This window comes from Pinus tabuliformis, chromosome J (assembly GCF_031772625.1).
Source record: "Pinus tabuliformis cultivar Carrire ecotype Pingquan chromosome J, CPIR1, whole genome shotgun sequence".
Taxonomy (NCBI): Eukaryota; Viridiplantae; Streptophyta; class Pinopsida; order Pinales; family Pinaceae; genus Pinus; species Pinus tabuliformis.
In genome coordinates, this window is record NC_142295.1 from 213,852,370 (window position 1) to 213,867,655 (window position 15,286).

Consider the following 15,286-nt stretch of genomic DNA (forward strand, 5'->3'; position numbering starts at 1 on the left):
GCACAGACCTAGCTCACTCTTTCTGCTGAATCCCCCATTAATCCATGCCCAAAAATGTCCATGATAAGCAAACTACAACACTAAATTACCAAATGACAAGGCATACCTTTAGGTTCGGGAAGTCCACCTTTAAACATACAATCATAACAGATGGGTGAGGGACCACATGGTTGGCTCAAATGGCGGAAAAATGCCACAACGAGCTAGTTGGTGGTTGCAAGGGGATGTTGGTTGTCGGTTTAGGACCATATTGGTAAACAAAACAAAACAAAAAATCTCCTAAGGATAACAACAACAAAATGGTGGGTAACAAGGTCGAAACACATAGCTATTTTGTGTCATTTCATCAGAGATTGTGTACAACGTAGGGCGGTCCAACTACAGTATGTTCCCACAGAAGAGCAAGATGTAGATATACTCACAAAAAAACTAGGGAGAGCTAAGTTCGTCTATTTCAAAGAACATATAGGTATGGTGAAGAACCCGTTTCAGTAGCAAGTACAGAGTATTTTGGATGCTTTTCAGTTGCAGTTGTTGCAGTTGCAGCAGCAACAAATGAGAGGGAGTTGCAGTGCAAATGCAGAGTTGGCAGCAGTACAGTAGTGTCAACAACAACACAGATGCAGCACCAGAGTTGCGCAGTAGTTGGTGGGCAGCAGCAGCCAACACATCAACAGCATGACAGGAGATGATACAGAGACAGAGTGTTGTGGCAAGTTCTGCAGCAGTAGAACACATTCCTCGCTAAGATGGAGTGTTAGTTTTTGTAGCATTAGATGTGTTCTAACCACGAAATTTGGTGGAGAGGCTAGAATACATGAGATCTCCAAAACCCATAAATCGTTTCTGGAAATTCCACCTAGAAGTGTCTCAATTAGATTATTAGCCGTTTTTTAAATATTTCCAAAGTCTGAACTTAGGGATTATGGTTAATTAATTAGTATTAATTGAAATATGGTGAGAATAGTATAGAAACTCACACGGATAGACTCCAAGATGGTCCTAGCCCTTGATTAAGATTTAATCTTGGTCGTTGGTGCTCCAACAATGGATTATAAGAGGAAGTCAATGGGCACTTGGAGAATACACACCAGAGAAGATATTTAGTTGCCCAAGCAGTTTGATTTTCTCAGTAGCAGAGACTCAGTAGAGAAGATAAGCCAGAGGGTGAGTAGCAAGTGATAGAGGAGGTCAGCAACATTTCAGAAGGAAGTGTTCTAGTTCTAGGAGAAGCAGTAAGAGGAAGGTCGAAATTCCCAGAGGAATTGTGCAAGCACTACACAGGGGTTGACGCAAAAGGATTTGCGTGAGGTTAGGAAGGCAATTTCGGGGGAAGAAAATAGTTGTGGGGTCAAAGAAAATTTCCACAATAACTTTTCCCGTATTTTTCCTTAGATTAGATTGCCCTCAAAGCACCTAAAATATTGTATTCAAAATTGCAAATGAAGAATAATAATAAAACTCACTATTGCACCAGTTGTCCCAAGTTGGGTTTTCTGGGGAAAATTGTCCAAAAATAACTGTGTTAAAATTCTTGTGTGTGCTAGAATTTCTCAATTTTCAGTATTTTATTTTCCGTAGTATTTTTATGGTGAAAATTGCAGTTGTGATTTTATTCATTGTTTGTTGTAGCAAATACATTGCATAATTAAATTTACAGTTAGAAGAATAATTTTCAATTGCTGCAATAGATGAAACTTTCACAAACCCATTGACTAAAGTGGTTGTCGAAAAATGAAGGGATCATCCAGAACAATGAAAACTTGATGCTCATTTATGGCTCAAGCCCCCAAGAACAAAAGCCCCTTCATGAGGATGACACGCAAAGGTCAAGGGTGGCTTGCGTCTTGAAGAAAAAGGACCTACAAACACTAAAACATGGAGCATTATGAGTCAAATGACACCAAAAATGAACCACGCCAAAAATGCAAAAATGTTATGTGAAAACCAGGATCTCGTTAGAAAATAAACTAAACCAAAATGTGTGTCCCCAATTTTGATTTACTATATGAGGAGGCCACAAGGAGACTATGCGCACCAATGGAGAGAGAAGCGCAACTTTGGAAAGCAAGGTGGGGGCCACCTAGGAGGTAAGCCACACCAAGCGGAGGAAATCGAACTCCTAGTAGAATGTGGGGGCCACTAATGGAGGAAAACTGGGCCTCAAAAAAGTGGGGACGAGTTAGTGCATTGTGGGGGCCACCAAAAGGAGGCAAAGGGCCCATGGCTATATAAGGCAACAAGGAGGCATTTCTCCTCATCTTTTGACCATTACACTTAACAATTCATCTTCTCTTAAAGTTATTTAGCACAAGGGTTTCAAGCGAAACCCAAGCTAGTTTCGGAGCGACTTTGAGTGCCTCCCTAGCTATAGAATTTGTAGAGTCTACTTCAAAACTTCAAAGGAGCTTAATTGCTAGTCATTGAGACAGGGGTGTGCATTTTCTAGGCGCAAATGAGCAGCAAAGGAGGCCATTCGCAAGGCCTGGAGATGGGAGTTGGGGAGCAGCAAATTTTCGAGCTTATTCACCCTCCAGAGAAGGGAAAAATTCCATAGAGAAATTGCAAGAGGTTGGGCAGCTTTGGGAGTGCAGTAGCAGCACAAGTTTTTGGCTCTATGTGTAGGTGACTATGCAGTGCCTACGTAGGCATAGGAGCAGGAGGAGTGAGGGGGGTTGGAGCTAAAGAATTTTGGGCCCCATGAGGGAAATTAGCAATGGATTTTGAAGGAAACTTCAAGAGAAATTGGGAGCAGCCATAGAGGTGAGTCCTCTTCTAGGGGTACGCATTAGTAGCCAGTTTGGGCCACTCGCACTTGTCAGGGTTGATTTTCACTACCCGAACCAGTCCAAACTATTCTTGGGTTTTTGTGGGTTTGGTGAGAGGAGTCCGCGGTTAATTTTGCAAAAAAAAACTGTGTAACATTTCAGGTAGAAATCCTTAATCCATGCCCAGAAGTGTCCATGATAAGCAAACTACAATACTCAATTTCCAAACAACAAGGCATACCTTTAGGTTCGGGAAGCCCACCTTCAAACATATGATCATGGCAGATGGGTGAGGGACCACATGGATGGCTCAGTTGGCGGAGAAAAGGCATAATGAGCTAGCTGGTGGTTGCAAGGGGTTGCTAGCTGCCAGCGGAGGACCATCTCAGAGGAAAAATTTCTCCAAGGGATATCACCCACAAAATGGTGGGTAACAGGCCACTCGCACTTGTAGGGGTCGATTTTAACTACTCGGAACCAATCCAAATACTTTTGGCTTTTTGTGGGTTTGGTGAGAGGAGTTCGGGGTTAATTTTGCAGAATTTTCTGGGCAGTATTTCAAGCAAAATTCCTTGTTCCATCAGTCAACCAGTAGCAGTTTATTTCTAGGCAGTGTGCATTCCTTGTTCCGGGCAATTTACCATCTGGATCAGAGGCTTCTCATCTAGGTTTTGCTCAGTTTGCTTGGCAAGCCCAGGTTTTATCATTTCAGCTTATTTTATGTACCCAATTTCCAGTTAATAATAAAATGGCTCATAATACTTTGCTAGTGTCTACTGAGTACTGATCTGTGATTGTGTTTTTATTTATTTTGTTGTTCCTTGTTCATTGTTTTTTTTTGAATCCACTGTCATTTTCCATTAGGAATATTACACAAAACTTTAGCAAACAATGTTTTTTAACACCTTTTAACAATGGACGACCACAACCAATTAGAGGAAAATCTTTTAATTTCAAGCAAACAGAGGCTTCCCAAATGCAACAAAAGCTAAAACACCGTTGAAGCAAGTGCTCCAAAAGTAATGGAATAGTTCAATTTACCTTCAAATGTACGGATTTGGCTGAAACATAACAAAAAGCTTGGATCATCAAGTGCTAGTAACAAGAATTCTGCCATATGATTTCAGATTTCAGAGAATGAATCCAAAGCTCTTCACACAAAGAAGTAAGGAGCCAGCTCAATAGTGTAAATAAGAAACAGATCTTAAAAATTAATCAAAATATCATTGCAATCTACCTTGATGTCAAGCGAAACATGAATTTACCTTACAAGTTCTCTAATACCATGTTATAAATCATAGTGGGCAAATCACAGGGTTAAACACCAGAGCATATATGTCACAAAGATCAAATATCAAGACACCAAGATTTATGTGGTAAACCATAAAACCCTCAAAGAGGTAAACATCTACAGAGAAATAGAAAGATGTATTACTGCCGAAAAAAAGCTTACATCCAATGCATCACTATCTACATCTCTTAGTCATGGACAATTGACCCTCCATGATCTTTAAACAAAGATCATGGACCAATGATATAAAAGGACCTAGATCAAGTATTGATATAATTGGGAATAGAAAGACCGTTGAATTGCCTATACATGAGATAAAACAGAGATGGTTCAATCGCTAAAGTAAAAAACACGCATGACTAGCAAATTAGAGAAAGTTGGTCTTATGCAACCCTTTAATGTCTAATATCACAATACAATATATTTATATGCTGCTCGAAGCACCAACTACTTTTTTGAATTTCAACGAAGAAACACGATCTTCAATAGTTTTATCATAATGCACATGAATTTGATTCATTTAATTCATAGAATCGTCACTCAGAAAGCAGGTTTACCTGTCCAAAAGAAGCTGCTGCTACAGGTTCCTCAGAAAGTGAACTAAATACTTCATTTGCTGAGCAATGCAATTCTTCCTCAATAATCTGCATAGCTTCTGACTTTGGAAAAGGAGGCAATTGATCCTGCAACTCTGATAGGGCCTGAAATGGAAATGCCCATACAAAGTATATCAAACCAGCACTCAAAACTAAGGTGCATAAAGAACATTTGCTGAAATAAAATTCAAAACCTGATGGAAAATGAATGCCTCAGTACACTTGCAATATGTGTGGATGTCCCTATTGATGACATGAAAAAATGAAAATAAAGATTTCTTCAATCTTCCTGACAACGTATCATGCCTCAAAGATGCCACACTCGATAACATAAATAAAAGACTACACCAAGAGTTAGCAATATTTAGAACATTATCGAGTTCTAGTGGTAATTGAAGTAGAAGACAAAGAAGCCTGCTAGAAATTTATGTATAAAACAAATACGCAAGGAAACCAAAAAGTATATCTGAAATAATAAATTTTATGAGCAAACTGGATACATCCACATAAGACATTAATATACAAGCGAAATACAGAAACTATACTACTAGATAGAAAGAGAGCTCATACAAAACATAAGAAAATTTGTTTTTTTTGTTTCGAGTGAAGTGTCTCTTCATTCCCCTAAAGTGAGAACAAGACAAATGACATCCTCTATCTCATTCATTCCGACATATGTGGTCTAATGCCCGTGCATTCTATTGGTGGCCATCTCTACTACATCACCTCCATTGATGACTTCTCAAGAAAGACGTGGATATATTATTTGAAGCACAAGAATGAAGCCTTTGAAATGTTCAAGGAGTTCAAGCTTTGATGAAAAATATAACAAGGAAGAAAATCAAAATATCCAGGTCTGACAATGGTGGAGAATACATATCAAAGGAGTTCATTGATTTTTTGCAAAAAGTAAGGTATCAAGAAAGAGACAATTGTGCCCTATACTGCCGAACAAAATGGAGTGGTTGAAAGAAAGAACAGGTCCATTATAGAAGTTGCACGTGCCATGCTCCATGATCAAAAGTTGCCGAAGTTCCTTTGGGGAGAAGCAACAAATGCTGCTGTATACGTTCAAAATAGGATGCCTCATCAAGCATTGGACAACAAGACCCCCGAAGAAGTATTAACAAGTGTCAAGCCCAATGTTCTCCATCTTTGTATCTTTGGCTGCCCTGTATACTTTCATGTGTTTAAGGACAAACAAACAAGCTGGAAGCCACGGGAAGAAAAGGTACCTTTGTTGGATCTTGTGAAAATTCTAAAGCTTTTAGAATATATATTCCTGATCAAAGGAAAGTTGAGATTAGCAAGGATGTAACATTTGATGAAGATGTTGCCCTTAAGAAAGCAAGGGACCTTCCTCCGCCTCTTCCCCCTGAGAAGAAGAATGATGATATGGATATTTTAAATGGTCCTTCCATGCCTAAATCCGAGACCGACATTGTCTATGATCCCATGGAACCTATGGATCCCTTAGATCTTCCTCCATGTAATCTTCCTGCCAAGAAGGGGCCACTTTGGCTCCGTGACACATTACAGGGTGATGAGAGACGAGTTCCCATTCGAAGATCATTTAGAGAAAGGAAGAAGCCATGCAGATACCAGGGATATGTCGCAGCCATGAGCACTATGATACAACCCGAACCTCCCACTTTTGAAGAAGTCGTGAAAGAATAAATTTGAAAGGATGTTGTCGTTGAAGAATATGAATCAATCATGAAAAATGATGTATGGGATGTTGTGTGGAGACCAAAGGGGAAATTCGTGGTGACTTCAAAGTGGCTATTCAAGATTAAACATGGAGTTCATGGTAGCATTGAGAAATATAAAGCAAGGTTTGTGGCCCGAGGATTCTCCAAGAAAGAGGGAAAAGATTATGACGATATATTTGCACCTGTGGCTCAATATACAACCATTCGTTCAATATTTTCCCTTGCCGCAAGTCACAGATGGACGTAAAGACGACATTCCTCCATGGCATGCTGCAGGAAGAAGTGTATGTTGAGCAACCACAAGGATTTGAAGTAGAGGATCGAAAGACACATGTTTGCAAGTTGAAGAAGGCATTGTATGGTTTGAAGCAAGCCCCCAAAGCATGGTATGCCCGCATAGATAGTTATTTGGTGAACTTGGGATTCACAAGAAGCAATGTCGATCACAACCTCTACTTCATGATAGTCCAAGGTATGCTATTGATTTTGGTTTTATATGTTGACAATATATTCTTAACAGGTAGTGAGCCCCTGATGATCAAGTGTAAGAGGCAACTAGCCTCTGAATTCGTGATGAAGGACCTTGCACTCATGCACTACTTTCTAGGCCTTGAGGTATGGCAAAGGCCCCGTGAGATTTTCCTTTCATAAGAAAAATATGCTGTGAAGTTGTTGGAGAGATTTGGAATGAAAGAATGCAAGTCCCTACCCACTTCGATGGAAATGAATTTCAAAAAGTTCTATGGAGAAGCTGCAGGACCCGATTTGGCAAATCCATCGAGTATAGACAATTGATTGGGGCTCTGATGTTCCTAGTGAACACCTGTTCGGACATATGCTTTGCAGTGAATACGTTGGGTAAATTCATAACCAAGCCTCTCCATGCACATTGGATCGCTACCAAACACATTTTTAGATATTAGCATGGGACGATTGTGAAAATTTGGAGATCCAAATTTCTACTACAACAACTGATTACATTTCTTCTATTTGTTAAATAACTGAGAAAATTATTTACTGTGTTCTACTGTAAATATCGAAACCAATACACTGTAGCCTTCACTAATTAAATTATATGCGAAAACAAGAACTAAGCAAGAAGAAATACACAACATACAAGTGACACGGTTTTTTTTGGACAAATATCCCCGGAAAACCCAATGCGGGAAAACTGTTAAAATTGGCAACTAGGGCCAAACTCCACATGGGTCATCGTATTTATGACAGATGATATTTTTCATGGATTCCTCTCTCCGAGAGGTGTAGGATTGATCTAAAGATCATCGATTCTAACATGTACAAATGAAGTTATGAATTTACTATGATTATGGTCAAATTGTCAAGGTCAGCGAGCGAACTTATGTAGGCTCAGAAGCCCAACAATCACGTCTATTCATCCTCAACGTTGCATATAAATATTAGGTGACTTAGCCTCATTTGGACACACTCATCTTCACACTTCTCTCTCTCTCCCCTCATTGATTGGGTACAAATTTTTGGGCCTCTTGCTCTCCACACGTTCAAAATTTCAGGGGGCCGAAATTTTAGGGGGCGAAATTTCAGCAAAGCGAAATTTCAAGAGGCCGAAATTTAAGGAGAGCGAAATTTCAGGAGGCCGAAATTTCAGGAAACCAAATTTCTGGACAATTTGACCAAGCATTAACCAGCATGCGTTGACCTCCTTTGATTGCATTTTTGTGAGGGCTATCTCTGTTTGGGCAGGCCGCATTTTTGGGCACAGAAATCGAGGTTAAACATTGATTTTGACCAGCGTTGATTGCAGCTAGGGCTGACCGCAGGTGGGTTGTTTGTCCAGATTTTGACTAGGCTATTTTTGGGCTGTTTTGAGGGCTGATTCATCTTGTTGTTTAGAGGCCGAAGTTGACCAATTAGTTGAGGATCAAATTTTCCCTGTTGACAGCATTGACTTTTCTGGTTAAGGCTTTTTGCTACTGTCATAAATTATCAGATTTGTAAATTGTACTATCTCCCTCTGTTGAACTATTGAAGACTATAAGAAGAATTGATCAAGGGTTTCCCCACATTGGTGTTTGTCCCTAGCTGGTGCCACATCTTGTGTCCTCTTGTCTTGGTTTTTCTTCTACTGTTTATGTTTATGTTCTATCTGCATTTTACTATCATGTTACTGTGATTGCTAAACTAGGTATTGATATTGGGTTAATTAAGAAATTGAAGTAAATTGCTATAAAGCATAGAACATACCATTGTTGCATAAAATTAATAAAAACCAATGCAACAGCTAAGGGTTTTTATTATTATGCAGTAGTTTTCTGAATACAATTCTTTGGATGCCCAAACTGGCAATCCTATACAGAGATCTAACTGGGAAAAAGGTAGTGAAATGATCTCAACCTGTCACTGGAAGATCAGGCACTAGTCTGTGCTGGAGATGAGCCTTTGTGCTGCCTTTGGGCAATACTACGTCACACCCACATAATCACTATGTCACTGTTGTTGGGACTGCACTGCACCTCCTATTGATCCTCTGTTGGCTGGAAACTTTGGCCCTCTAACATCTTGGTCTCACACCCTAGCTTTGGCACTAGATCCAACTGTTCCTCAGCAGAATTTCAATCTCCCTCTAAAGCTCTGCGTTGCCACAGCGTGGTTCTACATCAGCTTCTCTGGACGTCTTTTTTCCCTCTCTGCCTTGTACTCTCTGAATCAGGAAAACTTCCTCCGAAAACTATCCCTGCCCCTCACTGCAAGAAATCACTTCTCCGACTACTATTGCGCTACTCTCTTGAGAAAATCGATCTTGGATCTCTCACTGGATGTGTCTTCCAAATGCACATTCAACCTCTTCATATAATCTTCTCGTTGAGTAACCAACGGCCCAAATTAGATTCTAATCAATGGCTCAGATCATTTTGGTTTAATCCTTGTCTTCTTCTAGAAGTTTCACCCTTAATTTAATTAATACCCTTTAATTATTTTAATTTCCTAAGTTTAGACTTAAGCATCCATTAAAAATAATTAATTATTTTAATAAAACCTTCTCTGGGTGGAATTTCCCAAAACGATTTCTAGGTATTCTGGAATACATGTGTCCTAGCCACCCTGCAAATTTTGAGGCTTAGAGCACATTCGATGCTAACAGAAATCAACAACAATCACACTTGGTCTGAGATATTTTGTCGGAGATGTTCAACTTCATGGATACATCGATGTTGACTGGGCAGGAAACGTTGTCGACAAGAAGAGTACATTTGGATATTATTTTAGCCTTCGATCTACCATGATATCTTGGATGAGCATGAAACAAAAGTATGTAGTATTGAGTACTGCCAAGGCAGAGTACATCATCACTAGCATGGCTAGCTGCAAAGCAGTTTGGTTGAGGAAGCTCTTTGGAGAGCGATTTGAGCAAGTCCTAAACACTATAGTGATATATTGTGACAATAAGAGTGGGATATGTTTGGCAGAGAATCCTGTATTTCATGACAAGTCCAAACACATAAAGAACTGATATCATTTCATTCAAGACATGATGCAGAGTGGAGCCGTTAGAATTCATCATATATTGACAGATGAGCAAATTGCAGATACTCTCATCAAGGCTTTACCAAAAGGGAAGCTTTTGGTCTTCAAAGAGCAGCTTGGACCGACAGATGTGACCCCTCCTAATAAGGGGCATCACTGATCGAGGACACTGAGCCAGTTCTTCCCCCCTATTTGAGCTCCCAGGGTGTGGAATTGAGATGGAGGGTTCCTGGGATTGAGGGATCTCCGAACAATAGGGTACCACCCCTATCTATTACACATAGGGTTGGAGATGTTGCTTCCCTATCTTGGTCTTTGCAGAGTATACCCCAATTCGCATCATACCCACAAGTCGGGCTTGTTGGGATTGTCCCTCCTCGTCTAGCCAACGGGTTGAGGAGGCTTGGGGGCATGTGATCCTTACCTTTTGGTAAGTCAGGTATCTTGCCCAAGCTCGGATTATGATGCAGGTGTTCTACCACATGACCCTTGAAGGTCATTGACGGGAAGATTGGTAGGCAATAGGATGGGTTGAGATGTGCTCCCTTATATCACCTATTGCTCGATATGGGGTCAAAGATGTTTAGCTCCCCCATGATATTTCGGGTTGAGATGTTCTCTCTGATGAATATTCATGTTGAGATGTGCTCCCTGATATTGTTTCGGATTGAGATGTGCTCTCTGACAATGTAGAGGGTGGTAGCTTTAGCTCCCCAATGATTCTTCTTCTTTAGATTCGAGAATGTTTCAGTAGATAGAGTTGAGCAAAGATGGGACATGATATGACAACAGGATACACATGGCATGATGGAGTTGGAATTTCTCCCTAGCTAAGAGGGAGTGTAAATTTGGCAGCTCAATGACAAATTCCAACCATGGGAATAAATTCCTCTTTTCGAGAGGACCAATTTTGACTATTGAAGCACTCAATTTGGATAAGGGAAAGTGTACTTATGAAGAAAAGCCCACATATGCAAATTTGGACAAGTTGACCCTAACAGGAAATTGGTCACCCTTGGAAGCCTATAAATACAACTGACCTCAAGCTCATTTGGACATCATCAAGCATCTTCTTCTTCTCTTCTTCATTGATTGGTTCGTACAAATCTAAAGCTGAGTCGAAGAAAAAAGTTTGCAAAGGTCTGAAATCACAAGGTTCGAAGCTGGCACGTGTTTCTAGGGTTTTGGGTTACAGTCATTGGCTTGAAAAAGGAAATCTTTGGTTGCAGTCATTGGCTTGCAAGCTCAAAGGAGCGACTAGAAGCTCTCAGTCGCTCACATACCTCCTCCTCCCTACAACTGGAAAGTAGAGCTAAAACTTGATAGTTGACCGCAGACAAGAAAAGTTGTCTATGATCTATATTGATGCTAGAAACATATTTTTGAACATTGTTGGGATAATTTTGTTGGATGATATTGTATTGGGTTCATTGTACTCTTTGTTGAACATTTTATGAGAATGTAATAAAAGAAGAATTTCAAAGGGTTTTCCCCCTTGTGGGGTTTTTCCCTGGTCTTTGACCAAATCTGGTGTCTTTTGTTGATGTGTTGATTCTCTCCTTTTTCATTTGCATTTATTGATTTATCTTCAATTACTGTTGATAATTGGAAAGATTAATTGGTATTGAAAAGATTGCTAATTGAAGTATCAAATTGGGCTAAAGTAAATGATACAGCATAGAACAATCTGAAAATTAACCACTTGGTCTATACTAGATCATATTGTGTCACAGAATTGGGTAATTATTTTGAGGGTCTATAATGAAAGTGTATTCCCCCTTTGAGGTTTGAATTATTTGTAATATCTGATGTAATTAGTGCGTGGTCCCTCATATTTAGACACTACGGGCCAAAGTATTTGAGGGTGGAAAAAATATTAATCCCCTCTTGTGTGAATTAATTAATTTTTCTGGGTAAATTAAAATTAAATCCTAAACCAGAAAATTAATTAATTTAGAATCAAAATTAATTGTAGAGAAATTAAATTTTCTCCAAGTGGAAAATAATCAAAAAATTCATGGGTCAAAGAAAAGTCAAATTTTGGAGGCCCCCCACCAACGGAAAAATTGAGCCCTTGGGCCTTGGTGGTTAAGTCAGAGTCAAATTTTTGAGGAAATTAATCCAAAATATTAATTTTTGGATTAATAAAAAATGGGTTTCAAGTAAAATTCGAAATTTTCCCCAAAATATAAATATTTTTTACAGCAAAGATTAAAAGATGATCAAATTATTACCACCGTCGAGATTATTTTGACAGGGATCAAGCCAACTAGACAGTATTTTCCACTTGGAATATTTCTCTATAAATAGAAGTCATTTTGCTTCTCAAATCAATCTGATCTTGGGCTATCTCTGGATGATGTAAAATTTGTAATGCCGGTATTGAGCCATTGCTCTGTTGGGAATGTTTTAATATCATAATAGAAAGATTTTGGTGTTCATTTCATGGTGTTCTTTTTCCATTGATCTGTGGTACGTGCTTGTTATGTGTTAATCCTATATTGTGCTACATGTAGTTTTTAACCCTATACAGAAGTTACTTGCAAATGAATTCTTAAAAGCTGAAAATATAAAAGGCGAGAACATAAAACAAATATACACAAAGATTTTCCCTTGGATCCCAAAACTGGGACTACCAAATTGATTTTTCAATATGTTCCTTTCAATGTTACAATACATATATATACATGTCGAAGCATTCATAAACCCCAATCCATTAACCCTGGATTAGAATATAATCGTAGTTCCCTTGATCGGATCTACAAAATCCCATGGGCATAAAATCATCATGCCTAACACCATGTGCAAAACCCATGCACAAAACCATGGGTAGGTCTGCCCACCATCTTTGGGTCTACCCACCTCCTTAGGTCCGCATATATATAGGAAGAAAAAAAATCTTGGGGCGCTACCCTAGACCCCGTGCAGGGGGGCTACCAGCCCCCATGACCCCCTTGTGCATGCGATTAGTCGTGCAAAGAATATAACACACACCCAACATTCTCCCACTTGTTTTCTTTTCCACACAGGGGGTCACAGGAGAAATTAGTCATTGTCCAGCCTTGTAACGCCCATTGTTTCTCTACACCAAGAAAACTTCTCAGTGTTCACAGACTTCATCAATGCATCTGCAACATTTTTCAAAGTGTCCACTTTTACCAGCAACATCTTTTTGTCCTCAACCACATCCCTTACAAAGTGATACTGAACATCAATGTGCTTCGTCTTTGAATGATAAACAGGGTTCTTTGCCAAAAAAATTGCACTTTGGCTATCACAGTCTATCCTTATAGCTCGTTGTGCTAACCCCATACTCGAACACAATCTCTGCAATCAAACAGCGTCTTTGCTTGCATAAGTGGTTGCCATGTATTCTACCTCTGTACTTGAAAGTTCCACTACAGGCTCTCTCTTGTTCATCCAACTTACTGCTCCTCCAAATAGGCTAAACACATACCCACTTGTAGATCTTCTCTGATCCAAATCTCCAACCCAGTCTCCATCAACAAAGCCACAGATGTCCAAAACTCTGCCCAATCTTGGTCTTCCTTGGTAAGTATAGACCATAATCACTGGTGCCACACAAATACCTGAAAACCCACTTCACTGTGTCCAATGCTCCTTCCCTGGTTTTAACATAAATCTGCTCAATACTCCCACTGCATGTGCAATGTCTAGTCTAGTACAGACCATTGCATACATCAAGCTACCGACTGCACTTGCATACGGAACACGGAACATGTCCTCTTTCTCTTCTTGTGTCTTGGGACACAGTTCAACAGATAACTTTACACCTACATGAATAGGAACCTTCATTGGTCTACCATCCTGCATATTAAACCTCTGCAGTATTGTCTCGACATACTTCCTCTGGTTTAACAAGAGCTTCCTCTTTGTCCGATCTCATTTAATTTCCATGCCCAAAATATAGTTTGCAACACCAAGATATTTCATGTCAAATTTGGAGGACAATTGGGTCTTCAAATCCCAGATTATTTCTTTGTCATTTCCAATCAACAACATATCATCCACATACAAAACCAAATAAATAACACGTCACCAATTAATTTAAAATACACACAGTGATCTTCTTTGCTTGTAGTGAAGCCAATCCCCCGTATATATGTATCAAATTTCTGATACGACATCCTTGGTGACTGTTTTAATCCATACAGAGACTTTTTTAACCTACATACCAGTTCTTTCTTACCCTTCACCGCAAAGCCTTCAGGCTGCTTCATGTAGATCTCTTCTTTCAGATCCCCGTGAAGAAATGTTGTCTTCACATCCATCTGTTCTACCTCAAAATCAAAAGCAGCAGCAATAGATAAAAGTAATCTAATAGAAGCTAACTTGGCAACAAAATAAAAAATATCACCAAAATCAATTCCTGACACCTAGGAATAACCTTTTGCTACCAACCGAGCTTTGTATTTCTCCACCTCAATGTTGCATGAAGCGAGGATGAAGTGGGGACGTTTTTTGGAAGCGGAGACGCGGAAGCGTCATTTTTCAAAAATCTAGGAAGCGAAGCGTCTGCGAAAGCGTTTGCTATATATATATATATATATATATTATATTTTTTGCATTTATACTCAAAACAAACATCCCACATACCAAATTAGTTGTAGAAGAGATGAAAACATGCATATTTTTGCATAAATCAAGATAGATATAACATCCATTGTACATTAATGATTAATTATTCGAACATCAACCATTTAGATGCATCAACCATCTAGAATCTAGATTCTTCTCCTCTTGTCTAGCCTTTGCCTCTACCTCGATCGTCTAGGGATATTAGTCAACATTGCCCAATTTTGATCAAACTACCTAATTCAAGACTTAAAATATGGTAGAAAAAGCTTAACATGCTTGATCGATGATTTTGACTTGATTGAAAGGTAATTTTTTGCTAAGGGTGTGCCGCGTGACAAAGGAGTTCAACAATTAACACCACCAACACTGGGGTACATATAGGGCTTCGTGCTCTTGATTAAATGCTAATCGCATACCTTCATACTTGATATAATCTAATGAAATGCCACAATCCCATTGATCCTGAATTCCTGAAAACTGTTAAGTCTACTGAATTTTGAATAGGATATGAAATTCTATTTTCTCCATATGAAGTCCAGTGAGGCTAGAACCTCTCAAACATCCTGAGTCATTTTATGGTAATGTTAAAAATTTAAGTAAAAGGATGAAAATGAAAAATAAAGGAGAATGTCACTTTTACTTTAAGAATTTAACATTACCATGAGGGAGCATCTGCTATATATATATATATATATATATATATATTTGCCTTCATTCCTCACCCTAACCCAAGGTGGACCCACCCCAACAAGCAAAATCACCTAAAATTAAAAAAAAAACGATTTTCTAAACAGCGCGGTGCTTTTTCGGAAGCGT

The 15,286-nt window shown here is 39.2% G+C and overlaps 1 protein-coding gene across 1 annotated transcript in view; it reads right to left on the reverse strand.

Annotated features, from left to right (window-relative positions):
- The window catches only part of LOC149226455 (uncharacterized), a 547,178-nt gene that overhangs the window by 381,769 nt on the left and 150,123 nt on the right, over positions 1 to 15,286 (reverse strand). Inside the window, exon 5 of the mRNA XM_089377496.1 lies at positions 4,617 to 4,760. Coding sequence (XP_089233622.1) covers positions 4,617 to 4,760 — 144 coding nt within the window. The remainder of the gene's footprint in view (positions 1 to 4,616; positions 4,761 to 15,286) is intronic.